This window comes from Gracilinanus agilis, chromosome 3, assembly GCF_016433145.1.
Source record: "Gracilinanus agilis isolate LMUSP501 chromosome 3, AgileGrace, whole genome shotgun sequence".
Lineage (NCBI taxonomy): Eukaryota > Metazoa > Chordata > Mammalia > Didelphimorphia > Didelphidae > Gracilinanus > Gracilinanus agilis.
In genome coordinates this window covers 286,840,710-286,856,780 of record NC_058132.1, presented here as the reverse complement: position 1 = coordinate 286,856,780, position 16,071 = coordinate 286,840,710, and the positions used below count along the sequence as shown (strand labels likewise).

The following is a 16,071-nucleotide window of genomic DNA, read 5'->3' as shown; positions in this document are numbered from 1 at the left end:
TGTTGTTTCCTTGCCCAAAACTTCCAGTTTCTCCTGTAATTGCCTACTGGGTTCACAATCTGGCCCCAATTGCCTTAGCCTTATCTGACACTATTCTGCTTTAAGCGCCCCATGCTAAAATCAAATTTGTCTAGACACAATTCCCTCAATATGTCCAACACTTCCCAGCCTTTATGCTTTTATTCATACCACTCCCAGTCACCAAATGGTTTCTCTCTTCCATCTCCACCTACTGAAATCCTGCTCATCTAAAACCTACCTCAAAAGCATATCTCAGCTATATAGTCTTCATTAATCCTCATAACAAACTTGAACTCATTCTCCTCTGATTCCTTTTTTTTTTTAATACTTACCATCTGTCTTTGACTGAATACTAAATAGTGGTTCCATTTGGGGTTAAAATGACTTGCTCAGGGTCACACAGCTGGGAAGTGGCTGAGGCCAGATTTGAACACTGGACCTCTTGTCTCTAGGCCTGGCTCTCAATCCACTGAGCCACTTAACATATCCCTTTTCTCTGATTTCTCAAAACCTCTCTAACATAGTTAACACATTATACCTTGGATTAAAGCTCCATGTTTTGTCTCCAATACTAGAGAACACATTCCTTGAAAGTAGTAATTATATATTTTTATCCTTATATACTTCTCAAGCACCTAACACAGTGTCTCAAAAACAGTAGGTTCTTTTTTTTCTCTTTTCAGCCAACTCTTTATTGTAGAGTTTAAACAAAACTCTCGAGTTAGAATGCCCAACTATTCCTCTTGGTTAATTGAATTCCACTGACTGATAAAATGAAATCTTATTAGTTAAGCTTATTGTCAAAAATTTCTTTTTTTTAAAGTATTTTCTTTTTAATTAATTAATTATATTATATTAGAATTCCCAGGTATCTCCTACTCCCCTTCTCCTCCCCATATTAGGTTCTTAAAAGTTACTTCAACTGTAAAAGTGTTTTTGGCAGCCACTGCAACTTTTTTAGCTGATTATTAAAAACTAGATTTGGAAAAAAACTTAGAAAAGATCTCAGATTCAAAATTACAGTGTTTAGAATCAGTTCAAAATGGCACTTCAAATATTGTTTGGAAGTAGTAAATGATTACAGATCACAAGTAAATGAAATGGTCCCAAAAATTTAATTTGCAAACTAACACATGAAATTATTTCTGAAACATTTGAACTTAGAACTCCTTGTAGTAGGTTAAATGTTGAATGCAGGAAACCAGACATATGTAATGGGATTTCTAAAAGGGCAAATGATTTTCTTTTGGTTTTATGCTGCTCAAAAGTAACGTTGACATGCAGTTCTGATTTTAAGGAAGAGATTGCAATTTTGCCCCCAAAGATCATGATCTTCTACAACAGTACTGTAGGCAACAGTATAGTTAATATTAAGTGAGATAAGTAAATATGCCAATGTAACTACTCCTACTCTATTCCACCACCAACTATAGACACTTACCACATGGGAAAAAATCTAACATGAGCAAATTATCTTCATTTGCCTTGTATTTCTGTTATTCTCTCATTTTCAAAGTCATCATCTCAAGCAGGATCTAGTTCTTTCATGTTGCATGTGGAATCCAAAAGGTTGAGCAGTATTTTGCAAACCCAGTGTGGTCTACTTGCAAGGTCTGCCTTTCCCAACATACCTTCCGAATTTCAAAATCAATAACCATTCCAAAGTTGTATGTGTTGGAAAATTGCAACCTTACATAGATGTGGAAAGCCAAGCTTCCTACACAATGACTCCATCACTGGAGAGCTGTCCTGCAGTCAATTATGTGGCTTCCAGCTTCCTTTGCAAGTTGCTATGGTAACAGCAAAAGTACAAATTTTAAAAGTATTTTTGCTTATATATGTCCATTAGAGCTGAACTATTAGACACTTCACTCTTCTTAATTCAACATAATTTTTCCCTTGGTCTTTATGGTGAAGTGGGTTATGCTTTGAGAATGAGAATCTTTTGGCTGTGATTTTGCACAACTAAGAAAATTCTTTGAGCTAGCAATGCCACTCACTTTTGGAAAAACTTACACAGCATACGGCTCCACAGTTTTTTGTCTGGGTTCCAACATCTGTAGCACTGGATTATAGATTGTTTCTAAAATAATCTTAAATTGATGCATCATTGCTCCTTCCATTTGGGCCTGACAAAAAGTAGCTCTGGCATTTCCTCTCCTTTGTACATTGTAAACTGTATATCACTTTTTCTGCTCATGCCAAAAAAAATGAATTCTTACCCATTTCAAGTTCTTATAAACTTAATTTCACTTAGTGGTATAAGAATTGCTTCCACTGTGAATATATTTTTATTCAAGTGAGAATACATCAAGTGCTGTTCCATGAACAAATGCATGAAATCATAATTATTTTTGTCAGGCTATTCTGAATTAAGCAGTATTAATAAGCTGCCTTTATAAAAAGCTGTCGTTTATGTCCTCTTCACTCTCCACAGGCAGGGCCTACATTTCTTGGGACTTGGAGCCCATCAAGTTATTTAGATGTCATTACTACTAAGAATTCTTGGATTATATAATGATGAGGAAAAATCTCTGACCTTAGATTATGTTGGAATGGTGTCATCTAACTCTACTGGGGCCTTGTCACCTTTGCTATTATCATTCCTCTGATGTAAGAGAAACAGATTGAGAGTGAAGAGGCCTGGGTTCCAATCCCAACCATAGTTAACTAGCTGTAGAGCCTGGGACAATTCACAGAACATCACTGAGCTTCAGTTTACTTGTAAGTAAAATAAGGGGACTAGACCAGATGATCTTTAAGGTCACGCTCAGCTTCGGTATTCTCCAATTTTATTCCATATTTCTCCCTTCATTCTTTGCTTTCAGATATATATATTATCCTCATGTCTAAAACAATGGCACAGAATTCTTCCATTCCTTCTCTGAACTGAGGTGTTCAAGTTCAGGTGTTGCCTCCATGCTTCCATACCACAGAGTTTCAATTCCTAAGCTTCTGAAGAATGAAATAAATTCTCAATTTAGGGCCCAAGAGGTAGCAGGAGTTATGCGAAAAAATTATCTAGTTGTTTTTTCTTGATAATATTTTTTCCTTAATTCCATGAAAAAAAATTTATCCTTCACTTTTTTTTGAGTTTGAGCCAAATTCTTACCCTCTCTCCTCCCCATACTCCCTCCCTGAATCAGACAGCAATCTAATATAGGTTTTACATATTTAATAGTGTAAAACATCCATAATCATTTTGTGAAAAAGAACTCAAAGAAACAAAAGCAAAGAAATTAAGCGAAATTTGACATAATTGTCATGGTCTGCATTCAGCCTCGATCAGTCCCCTCTCTGGAGGTGCACAGTATTTTTCATCATGAGTCCTTTGAAGATTTTCTTGGATCGCTGTATTGCTAAGAATAGCTAAGTCATTCATAAATGTTCATTCGTAAATGTTACTGCTCACAGTGTACTCTGGTTCTGCTCAGTTCACTTTGCTTCAGTTCTTTTAGGGCTTTCCAGGTTTTTCTGAAATCATCCTCATCATTTCTTATGGCACAGTAGTATTCCATTGTAATCATATACCACAACCTGTTCAGCCATTCCCCAATTGATGGACATCCCTCCTTCAGCTTCTAATTCCTTGTCACCACAAAAAGAACTGCTATAAATATTTTGCACCAACAGGTCCTTTTCCCTTTTTTAAGTCTCTTTGGGATATAGACCTAATAGTGATATTGCTGCATCATAGGGCGTGCACAGTTTTAAAGCATTTTAGGAGCCTCATGCTAAAATTTTAGTCTGCAAAAATGGAATTATATTATGTTATAAACTCTTTGAGATGAGAGATTTTTTTAAACCCTTGTACTTCGGTGTATTGTCTCATAGGTGGAAGAGTGGTAAGGGTGGGCAATGGGGGTCAAGTGACTTGCCCAGGGTCACACAGCTGGGAAGTGGCTGAGGCCGGGTTTGAACCTAGGACCTCCTGTCTCTAGGCCTGACTCTCACTCCACTGAGCTACCCAACTGCCCCCGAGATGAGAGATTTTTAAAAATTTCTTTATATCCCCAGCACTTAGCATGGTGCCTAGCACAATATAACTGTTCGATAAATGCTTGTTGGTGTTGAAAAAGGCAAGATTATTATATAAGGCACTCTATCATACATCTTAGTCTGCATTGAAACACAACACATCCATTCAATCATTCATTCACTCATTTTTTCACCTAGATTTGAACACCTACTATAGACCCATACTGCCAATAAAACCTCTTATTAACTGTTAGATTTATAAATTTGTTCTTTTCCACAACTAGAAAAATTATTCAAATGATCTATAGTTTGTATTGTTGGAAGTATTATAGAATCTACATTATGAGAATTGGAAAAGATCTCAAAGATCATGAAATCCATTTGGTTCCTAAATAAAATAAAAGTTCCTCCATACAATCTATTCAACAAGTGGTCATTTTATTAATTAATTTTAATTCTTTAATAATAAATTAATTAATTTTTAGATTAAGATTTTGAAATTTATTTTATTATATATGTTTCTATTTTATCATTTATATATAATGTATGATTCTATGGTGATATATTACATATGATTATATTAAAATAAATTAATTTAATCCTTAAATTAATTAATTTTTTAATTAAAACTGTGAGTAAAGGGAAACCATAACATCCCAAGGCAACATGCTGGAAAACTCATTTTTGCAAAGGTTTTTTTTCCTTCTATAAGTATAAAATAGTCTCATTAAATTCCTTAAAGTAGCCCCTTTATAGCTAACCTAAACAAGATGTAGTCAGCAAACAACAACAACATAGGATTTAGAGTCAGAAGTTTTCTGTTTGAGTCCCAACTTTGCCACTTTCTACCTGTGTGACCTGAGTTCAGTTACTTAACCTCTTCAGACTTCAGTCCCTAAACTGGTAAATTAGAAATGGGCTGGATTAGATAGCTTCTGAGTTGTAAAACTTTGATTCTATGGGTAATCCTTCTTCCAAATGACAGCTCTTCAAATATTTGAAGAGATGTATCACATTCCCCGTGTCTTCTCTATACCAAATACTTAAGTCCTTTGACGGATCCTCATGAATCACATCTCAAGACCCTTTGCCAAACTAGTTACTCCCCACCCACCATGATCTCCAGTTTATCAGTGTCTTTTCTAAAATGTCATACCTCTATGGCAATATCCCTATGGAGAGGTAAGTATTCTATCACATTTAACTGTTATTTTCACTGGTTTGATGCTTGATCTAAATCTACATTCTCCCTAGTGTAATATATCTTTAATTTGATTGTACTTTTATTATAAGAAACATTTTACCAGTAGAAAATAATTATTAAAAGTGATGTAATTTCATCCTGCAGCCAATGCTTCCTTTTTATTCTTACTACCACCATCCACTCCACTTTCTTGCCCTCTTTACCTTGTGCCTACATTAATAGTTTCCCAGATTGCTGTCATGATTCTAGCTCCTTCCTTTTTCTATCTGACATACTACCTGCATATTAGCTTTCCTAAAAATTAAGTTCTGATCAAGTCATTCCCCATCATCTTCCAATGTTGAAAATCCTTCACCTGGCATTCAAGACCCTTCGGGGTCTGGCTTCAACTTACCCTTCCAACATTATTTTCTATTACTTTTCCTCCCTTTTGCATTATGCTCCAGTCAAGCTGGCCTATTCACCACTACTTGAATATTCCCTTTCCATTTCTATTTTCTTGCCTTCACTCACATTATATTCCTTCTTATTAGACTATAATGCCTCACCCCTAGCTCTGTTATTTAAGATCCTATCCATCATCCAACACCCTGGCTATCCACTCTCTGGTCGGAAATGATCCCTTGGGCTCTCCTATAGCTCATGTCTACTTCTACTTATCAGTCAATCACTGAATTCAGTGTTTATTATGAACTAGGTATATGAACAGCTTCCGTCCTTAAGGAGCTTATATCCTATACTATCCTGGAAAAAACATGTAAATAAATAGGAATGTGCCCCCCCAAATAGAGAGTAAATAGAAGATAAATTTTTACAGGAAGACTCAAGTGAATGAAGGAATCAGCAAGGTCTCCCACTAGCTTTTGAGCTGTCTTGTAAGAAATCAGGAATACCAAGAAGTAAAGGTGAAGAGGCAGAATATTCTAGGCTCAACTAGTATAAAGACACAGAGAAGAAGAAGGAGTAGTAAGTGCAAAAACACATAAACTGAAGTAGCTTCTTTGTGGAGAAGAGTCAAGAGTGACAAAACTTGAAATGTAGAAAGGGGCAAGGTTGTGACCAACCTAAAATGCCAAAGAGAGGACATTATATTTGATCCTACAGACAATAATGACTAAAGTGGTAACACTGTCAGATCAACAATTTAGCTGCTTACTTTTGCAGCCATGTGGAGGTAGATAGATTGAGGTATGGAGAAATGGGACAGGCATTTCAATTAGGAGACTATTGCAATAGTCTACTCTAGAGGTAGTGAAGCTCAACCTGGTTTGGAGGATGAGTGTGTGAAGAGGAGACATACATAAAAGAAATTGTGAAAGGTAAAGTGATAAGATTTTTTGATGGACTGGATATATAAGGTAAGGAAGAGTAAGAGCATAACCAAGCCTATTAGACTGGGAGAAGAGTAGTACCATCAACATATACTACATTAGTTATTTGTGTACTTATATCCACTACCAAATTATGTCATTGAGGATGGAGATAGTCTTATTTTGTTTATTGTAATTATATCGATTATCTTTGCTTCCCTATCTGTGCCTAGAATAATATGTTTCATAGAGTAGGTGATAAATTAGTGTTTATTAAATTAGTGCATATATTGCATTTGTATAATCCCATAGCATTACAATGATCTAGGCAAGTGTTATGCCCATTTAATATATGAGCAGAAATCTATATATGATGTTTAGATTATTGAACGGAAAGGTAGAAAACCTAACTGGGCTTGAATTTGGGGAGAGTTAGGAGCAATGGTATTCACTATTGATCAACTATTATCTTTTTAGAATCTCATTTTTCTTACCTATAAAGTTAGGATAATCATATCATCTATTATACTACAGAGGGATTATGAGGATAATGGTGACACAAATTGGGCACCAGGTAGGAACAGTAATATGCACTCATGTTTAGATAGGCAAGTTTTACTATACAAAATAACTTGCCCAGCCTCACACATCTAGTCAGTGACAAAGCTAGGGCTAATTTCTCTATGCAGCTCTATCCCCATGACTATTAGGAAAACATCTGATCTAATTCCATCTCTGATAGGGGAACATGCTTGCTTCTCCAGCCCAACCATGAAGTCTGGGAGGACCGGAGATCCCAGGATTGGTAGCAGTTGTTTTGTTGAACTGGGTTCCACCCACAGCATCTGTGCTGAACTAATGTTTTATTAATTTCCCAACACACCACCTACTGCTTGGTTGATATCCAGAATGTAGATGTGCCAGCTTTAAAAAAAAAAAAAAGAAAAAAGAAAAAAAAGAAAGTCTTTTGCCACAGTAAACAAACAGGATGGAAAGTGTTCCAGGTCTTTCTCATCCCCATTCTCTCCTCTTGATTGCATTTAATTTGTTTCAAAGCTACTACCATGTCAATGGTCCTTCTTAAATTGGGAGAAATGAGTAAGCCTCCCCCTTTCACATTTTGTGAGGTTTTGAGAGTTCTATGGCTGGTATTTCATCAGTATATTTCATCAACTACATTTAATGACCTAAGAAAATTAAGCCAAATGTATGGGAAACCTTACCAAAATATACAAAAATAATTTATTATTTAATATTATCCATTTGCAACAAGGTGATTATATTTTAGGAAACTCATAATTAAGCTGATCTGATTAGTACCATATGGAAAATGTGCTCAGAAGTGGACAAAAAGGCTATAGGTTTAAGAGAGTGCTGTTTCATATTTACATTTGCAACAAATAAAACCAAACCAACTGAAGGCTGAGGCCCAGGGAATATAGCAAATGACAGCTTTGGCAAGATTCCACTACAAGACAGTCTTCTCTGCATGACCCACGCACTAACATTACAAAATCAATCTTTAAGGGGATTGTGCAGTGCTCATCTCTGGCTTTGGGTGCAGGTGGGGTGGGACAGTATGCAGTGACCTGCTACTTCCCTATCTCTGCCTCCTCTCTAGCCTCCTTTACAGCTGAAGGCAATTGACTTTCAACCTGTAGGTTCAGCCCTCAACCCAAGTTAGAAGACCAATCTGGGCCTTAGACAGGAGCTTACCAACTCAGTCTCATGACTTATATTCCAGTTGTGACACAAATTCACACTTCTGTAATATTTTATGGTTTAAAAAATCATTTCCTTGCAATAACCCTGAGAGGTAAAGTATTATTCTCCATACTGTATAGAGGAAGAAACTAAGATTTAGAAAGGAAATGTCCAAGATCTGTTGGATCTGGGATTAGAATCCCAATATTATGATTCCAAACAGTGTTTTTTGTTTGTTTTTCCAAAGAGAGAAGTTTGGAAGGCACAATTTGGCCTTTTGTCATAATTTAATTATGTATGTGATTATTAAAATTAATTAAATAAATTAAAATTGTGTATGCGAATTAAAGTTCATTCATAATAATCCAAGTCCCGCTCTTTCAAAAGTGATCAGAATGTTATCTCTGAAAAACCTCCATTTCATTATAATTTTTAAAGTCCATTTCTATATAGTCCCCCTCTATATTGGTCCCTCTATTATTTCCTCATTTCCTTAATATCTGACCTTCTATCTTTGTATCCCACCTTTTTCCTCCAGAATTAGGATTCTTCTTGATTTCTACCACTCCACCATCCACCCCCACTCCAATCTTTCTTGAAGCTAGTATGATGATATTGAATCCCAATCTGTATTGTTTGAGACCCAGATACCTCCATATGTAGCCTTTCCATCTACCTAGGCATTCTCAGTTCAAAAAATATTGGAGTTACAAAAGCAAAAAAGAATCATTCATTGACCTCAGGGAGCTTACATTCTACTGGAGAGGTATGTATATAAGAAGCACATATAAATAAGGTAGTTTGAAGAAGACTAGAGAACATCCAGCAACTGAAGGAATTGAGAAAAGTTTCCTGGAGATAGAACTTGACCTGAAATGAAAGACTGAATAAAGACACAATTGAATTGCTTTTAGGCACAAAGTTTGGTTTACACAAATGGACAGAGGTGAAAGACAAAATGTTGATTTCAGAGAATAGTCAATAAATATTTATTCATTAAGTGCCTGCTAAGTGCCAGGCATTGTGCAATACTCTGGGGATACAAAAAGATATAAAAGATGGTTCCTAGCCTCAAGGATTTCACAATCTAATTTGGCATCATCAGACCAGTGCTTTAGGAAGATTATTGTGGTGGTTATTTGAAAGATAGAATGGAGAAGAGAAAATCTGCAAATAGGGAGACTAATTAAGCATCTACTTCAGAAGGTTAAGAAAGCCTAATGTAGGCTGTTGGTCATGTGAATGGAGAACAGGAAACATTTTTAAATCGCTATGGAGCTAGAATCAACAACAAGTTAGCAATGGATGGTAAAAAGTGAAAGAGAAGGAAGCAGCAAAGATGACTCTGAGGCAATGTACCTAGGTGAGTGGTGGATCCTTGACAAAATTGCAGAAGTTTGGAAAGAGCACCAGTTTGGAGGTTGGGAGCAGGGATAACTGATGAGTAACACTGAAGTTTCTATAGGACATGCAATGAGTGTGTGACTCCTGAAGCTATGGAAAGAGATTAGGGCTCAAGATGTGGGAATTGTCTGCATAAGGATAATAACTGAATCCATGGAAACTGATGGGATTATAAGGAGAAAGAGTTTAGGAACAAAGAAAGGGCCTAAGACAAAACCTTGGAGGGCAGAAAAAGGATAATGGTCTGCGGAGAAGCCTGAGAAAAAAAATAGTAAGACAAGTACTTGTCTTACAAGAAGCAAAAGAATACAAGAAGAAAAACCAAGAAAAATAAAGCCATTTAAGGAGAGAATATCCAGTAAGAGAAGGTAGTGTCTCAAAAGATAATATTTAAAAAGATAATATTGAAAGATATTCTCAGTCCAGGAAGATAAACACTAACAATATAACATAGGATTTATTTTTAATTTTTATTTTTTCCCAGATTATGTCTATATAATTTCTAATATTTGTTTTTTGACGTTTTTCAATTATTGTATTCTTCCTCCATCCCACTCCTCTCACCTCTCATGCCTCCCCCACTCCCCAAGAAGACAGATAATATCATATAGGTTGTACATATATTATAATATTATATGTATTTCCTTATTCATCATGCTATGAAACCAGACACATATTGCTTACATTAGGGGGAAATTCATGGAGGAAATCCAGGGAAGAATGGTATGTTTCAATCTGCATTCAGACTCTGTCTGCTCCTTCTTTGATGGTGAATATCCTTTTTTATCATGAGTCCTTTGGATTTGTCCTGGATACTTGCCTTATTTTTTAAATTTTTTTTAATCAGTGGAAATCTGCCTTCTCAATAACTCTCCTTCCCCTGTCTCCATCCACTGAAAAAAAAAGAAAAGAAAAAAAAAACACCTGCTACAAATATGGATAGTCAAGCAAAACAAACTCCCACAGTAGCCAAACAACATGGGATTTAACAATTAAGAGCTTCTTGGTGGCCTTGGGGAAAAAACATGTAGAGCAATGAGGTTGGAAGCCAGATTTGAGGAAGTTGAAAATGAGTGGTAAAGAAATCAAGGAAATGAGTAAAGTTAACATTCTAGGAATTTAACAATGAAAGAGAGGAAAGTGATAGCATGGCAACATGAAGAGATGGTTATGTGCAAGTGTTTAAGGGTAAAGGAGAGGGGCAGCTAGGTGGTTCTGTGGGTTAAGAGTCAGGCCTAGATATAGGAGGTCCTGGGTTCCAGTGTAGCCTCAAATACTTTCTAGCTGTGTGACCCTGAGCACTTAACCCCCATTGCCTACTCCTGCCCACTCTTCTGCTTTGGAACCAATACATAGTATTAATTCTAAGACAGAAGGTAAGGATTTTTTTTAAGTGTAAGGAAGATGTGTATGTTTGGGGGCAGAAGAAGATGGAAGACGAGAGGAGAGAGCAGAAGGGAATAACTGATGGGCCAAGCTCCTGGAAAACATTAAATTAGCTACACAAATAGAAGAGCTATCTTTGGTAAGAAAAAGGGCCCTCATCCTGAAAGGCTAGTGCAAATAAAGGGAACTTATTCATCATAACTTCAATATTTTTCCTGTTAGATACCAAATGAAATCATCTGCTGATCAAAAAGGAGAAGATGTGGGACAGCTGGGTAGCTCAGTGGATTGAGAGTCAGGCCTAGAGAGGAGAGGTTCTAGGTTCAAATCTGGCCTCAGACATGTCTTAGCTGTGTGACCCTGGCCAAGTCACTTAATCCCCATTGACTACCCTTACTACTCTTCTGCTTTGGAACCAAGACACAGAATTGATTCTAAGATGGAAGGAGGGGTTTAAAAAAAAGGAGGAGATTTAAAGGATTCAGGGAATAAGGAAAATCTTTGGAACAGTCTCTGTAGCAAATGTGAGAAAAGGGGAAAAAAATGTTCATAAACATTGGAAGCCCTGATTGAAATTAGATAACAATTCACAATGGACCCAGTCAGTTGTGTGATGACTTCTGACATTCAACCATCTAAGGGTAAAAGCAGAAAAGGAAGATGATAGGAATGAGCCACAGCTGAAAATTAGTTGAGCATGAATGTAAGAGCAAGAGATTCAATAGTAAAGGGTAATATGTAGTTGATCTGTTCTAGTTAGCTATGGATGGGCTCAAGACCCAGCAGAGGAATATGTAGCCAGCACCAAGGAATAGAAAGGCTGAAGGCCATAATATAGACTTAGAAAAGAAGGTTGGAGTAGAGCAAGAACAGAAAGAAATGGGAAGTTCAGTGTCTGAGGCCACAGAAATGGAACAGGTATGGATGAAACCAGAATTGACATCTCTGTCCCCCCTTCCCCAATTGACCAAGCTCCAGTCTTCATAGAAGGACATTAGACAAAATTATGAAAAAGTTGAAATGTATGTTCAGTTCTCTTCTTTTCTCCCTATTAGCTCTACTCAGAATATTAATCTCCCCAAACCCTGTTTTTTCCTAAGGAACTCATTTGATCTAAAATATTAAATATCAAATATTTGCTGATTTGATTGTTATGAAGAAGGCATACTACTTAGCATCTGACCTAGCACACTATAGATGCTAAATATCTTTGTTAAGGAATCAATACTGTCCTTCCAGTTTAACCTTTGTCCTTTACCATTCTACACTGTGATGGAGAAAATAGGGGAAATATCCAACCTGGCTAGTAGATATTTAAAATCTGAACTGGAAGTCATTTTTTTTTTTAATTTCACAATAGATGTTTTAAAGGGACTACTTTCAGCCATGCAGGGTGAATTTCAGTCCTCTCTAAAAATCCCACTAACTTTGATTAGCTACAAATGTTATCTTCTCTCACTGAAATATATATGCAGGCCATGTGCTAGTATGCCAATAAATATTTAACTCTAGAAATATGTATATGTCTCTATATATCCCCAAGTATTATATATACATATACAATCTGCCTACATTTGTATTATTAATATCTTCTCTATCATTTTATTAAGTCCACAGAACAATAAATCAATCCCTAATTTGTAGCATTTCCTGATTTCCAACTTGTAAAATGCTCAAACTGAAAATTTAACAATTGGAGAGCTGGTTCCAGCACACCCTTGAAATGCACCCACTTCAATGGAACACAATTGGAGTTATTTTCCCATTCAGGAAAATGGGGAAAGGTTCAATTATTAATACATATTCTTTCCTTCTGGGAAAATCCCCTACCACCACCATCTATAAGCAGCTATGCCCATGCAGCCTACTGGGCCTTTAATAATACAGAATGGAGTCACAGGCTAGCCTATGCAAAAGCTCTGTAACCATTTAGAAGGTGACTTTTGGGATTGGAATTAGCCCCAGTTGTTAAACAGGCTAGCATAATACACCAAAGAAACAATTCTGCTGTTTTGAAAAAGAAAAGGCAGAATTGTGTTGTATTTAAATTTTACCTAAGTTAGTAAATATCTTTATGAACTAAAATGGCAGGTTTCTATGAAAGCTAGACTTAATACATGTGCTTTGAGAAGGTATTTGGCAAACCTAGAAACAGAATAGAATGTTTTCCTCTGAATTCAATCAAAACCCAGACAATCTCTTTCCCTTCATACCTTCTTCCTCCTAAATTTAACAGTAAACCAAGAAGTCTGATGTTGTAAGCTCAAGCATTATTTTTCAAAGCCTCTAATTTAAACTGTGGAGTTTTATTTTCTCTTAAGGAGCTTTGTGTCAGGGTAGACATGGTGTCACCGTTAATAGTACATTTGTAAAGAACATTTCAAAATGTGTCATTGGTTTTCCAGCCCTTTGTACTGTCCTCACACCAACAAAAACCTCCTTGGTTCCAGTGGGATTTTTGCCTGTACAAACTATAGGATCCAATCTTCTTTTATTTGGGTATGAACTCAACTGCTATCCAAATTGAACAGACATTCACTTTTCAATTCACTTGTTTTGGCCATCTGACAAGATGCCTTTCCTTCTTCATTCCCACATTTTTCCCTTTTTTCAAAACTACCCCAAACTCCTGTTATTTATAATGCCTTTCCATAATCTAATCTCACCTAGCCCTGGTCAATCTATATAAACTTCCCTGTAACATTCATTTCTTTCACTTATTCCTAGTTATGTTGTGGGGTTGGGGTTTTTTGTTAGTTTGTTTCTGTTGTTATATAGACTTATTTATTTTATTGATATTTGTATTCCGTGTGCCTCTATGGGATCATAAATTCCTCCAGGGAAGATCCCTCTTTTTTACTGTCTTTATGCTTAAAAATTGACTATGGGGCTCACATTTCTATTTGATTTTAAAGTTCGCATAGGATTTTTTATGCCTTAGCTCCTTTATATCCTCCAAACAAATCTAGGAAATAGAGGCTATTATTAGTCCCATTTTGGTGTTAAAGGAACTGAGGCTCAGAGATATGAAGGGACTTTCCCAAGGGCACACAGCTAGTACAAAGCTTGGGTAAAATTTAAACCAAGATCTCCTTGACTATAAACCCACTACGTCAGGCTGCTTCTCTGCTCTGAACACATTAGATGTTTGGGCTGTCTATTCTTTTAGGTAGACATTCTAAAGCATCATACATTACCTCTCCACACAATCATGAAGGAAGGACAAAAAGAAATTATTTCTAGAAACAGGATCACTTATATTAGAAGTATCCAGATTGGACTTCCCTATTATAACATCACCAACTTCTCTTTTTGTTTCTTACTTTTCCAAACAACTAGGTGACACAATAGACTACCAGGCTGGAGTTAGAAAAACATATTCCTGAGTTCAAATCTGCCATCAGACATTTACTGTGTGACCCTGGGCAAGTCACTTAACCCTGTTTGTTTTTTTCCCTCATCTGTAAAATGGGCTGGAGAAGTAAATGGCCAACCATTTTGGTATCTTGCCAAGAAAACCCCAAGTGGGATCATGAAGACTCAGACACAAAAATCAATAATAAATAAATAAATAAACGAATAGATGAATAAATGAATGAATGAATGAATGAATGAATGTATGAAAGTTAAAAATTTTAAAAAGAGTCAGCCACAACCAAAAAACAACTAAACAACCAAAATAACAAATCAACTTCAAGTGCATATTATCTATCATTTTCATAGTCACCCACAATTTTTTAACCTATTGTCTAACTGGTTATTTTTGTCTCTTCACAGGATAGTAGCCAAAGCCTCAAAGAACCTCATGTCCACCCAAAGTTTAGGAATTGTATTTGGGCCCACACTTCTGCGGGCTGAAAATGAGACTGGGAATATGGCAGTCCACATGGTGTACCAAAACCAAATAGCAGAACTCATGCTAAGTGAGTACAAGAAGATCTTCAGCTCTAAGGAAGACTGACAGTCAAGGCACATTATTGAAAATGTTCACATCTGTCTTGATGCCTAATATTTTTACATTTCTGTAAACATATTTCTGAAATATTTTTTTTCTTTCAAGTGACAGATGCCTCATTTTGTGAAAACTTAATGATGATTTCATGTTTTAAGTTCCAAACATTAGAATAAAATAATTGACAATATTTGCCTATATGTATTCAACATTAACCCCCTGAGGACTATGACATCCAGCACTGTTAAGACCATGATGTGGGTGACTAAAGATTTTCAGAAGCACAGGGAATCAAGCTTATATTCACAGATTATATGTGAGTCAGGTTTCATATTCTATATGAGCATGTTACTACACGTTTTTCACCCTCGTGAGTATCTGTATATATAAAAACTATAGTTCCATCCAGCAAATTTGAAAGAGATAAAGAGGCAGAGATTAATATATTGTAAAAGGTAATAAAAGAATCCAGGTCTAAAACTAAAATAAACTTGTTTCTTTTTTTAAGAAATTTTTTACTTGTAGATAGTTTAGTTATTCTCTGTGCTATGCAAAAAGTTGTTTTAAAAAAACATGTTGAATGTTGGGGGTTTTGTAAAAGAGAAATGATAGCTCAAAATACTTTTCATTGGCTACTTTAAAAAAAATACTGTTTCCCATCCCCTAAACACACCATCCTATAAATTAGAAACAAAATTAAAGCCTAGCTATTTTGTTCTTAATATCATACAGGGATTGCATGGCTGCTCATTTTTAATGTTAACATCCATTTTGATTCTTCATCATACTCTACATCTTCCTCTTCCCTGGCTCTGTCATGTTATGCAGAATTTTTATTATGCTCCTGAGGATGCTTTATTGGTGAATTACATTAAATTCATCTAGAAAGAACTTTAAAAAAAAAAAAAGCATTTTCATATGCCCTTAGGATTTCTTGGCCAGACTTGAATCAGTTTATGCATTTGATGGTTAGTTTCAGTTGTCATGGGTAAACAAAAGGGTAACTGTCTAGAATATATCAAATATTGTTTTATTTTGAAAAGTATATTTCTTGCTATACATATCCTATACCCTGTTTTGTGAAAGTATTCTACTGATAAAAATGTAGACTT

The 16,071-nt window shown here is 35.9% G+C and overlaps 1 protein-coding gene across 1 annotated transcript in view; it reads left to right on the top strand.

Moving 5' to 3' along the window:
- The window catches only part of ARHGAP15 (Rho GTPase activating protein 15), an 817,445-nt gene extending 802,477 nt beyond the window's left edge, over positions 1–14,968 (top strand). The window contains exon 13 of the mRNA XM_044669898.1: positions 14,785–14,968. Coding sequence (XP_044525833.1) covers positions 14,785–14,968 — 184 coding nt within the window. The remainder of the gene's footprint in view (positions 1–14,784) is intronic.
- The last annotated feature ends 1,103 nt before the right edge of the window (positions 14,969–16,071 follow it).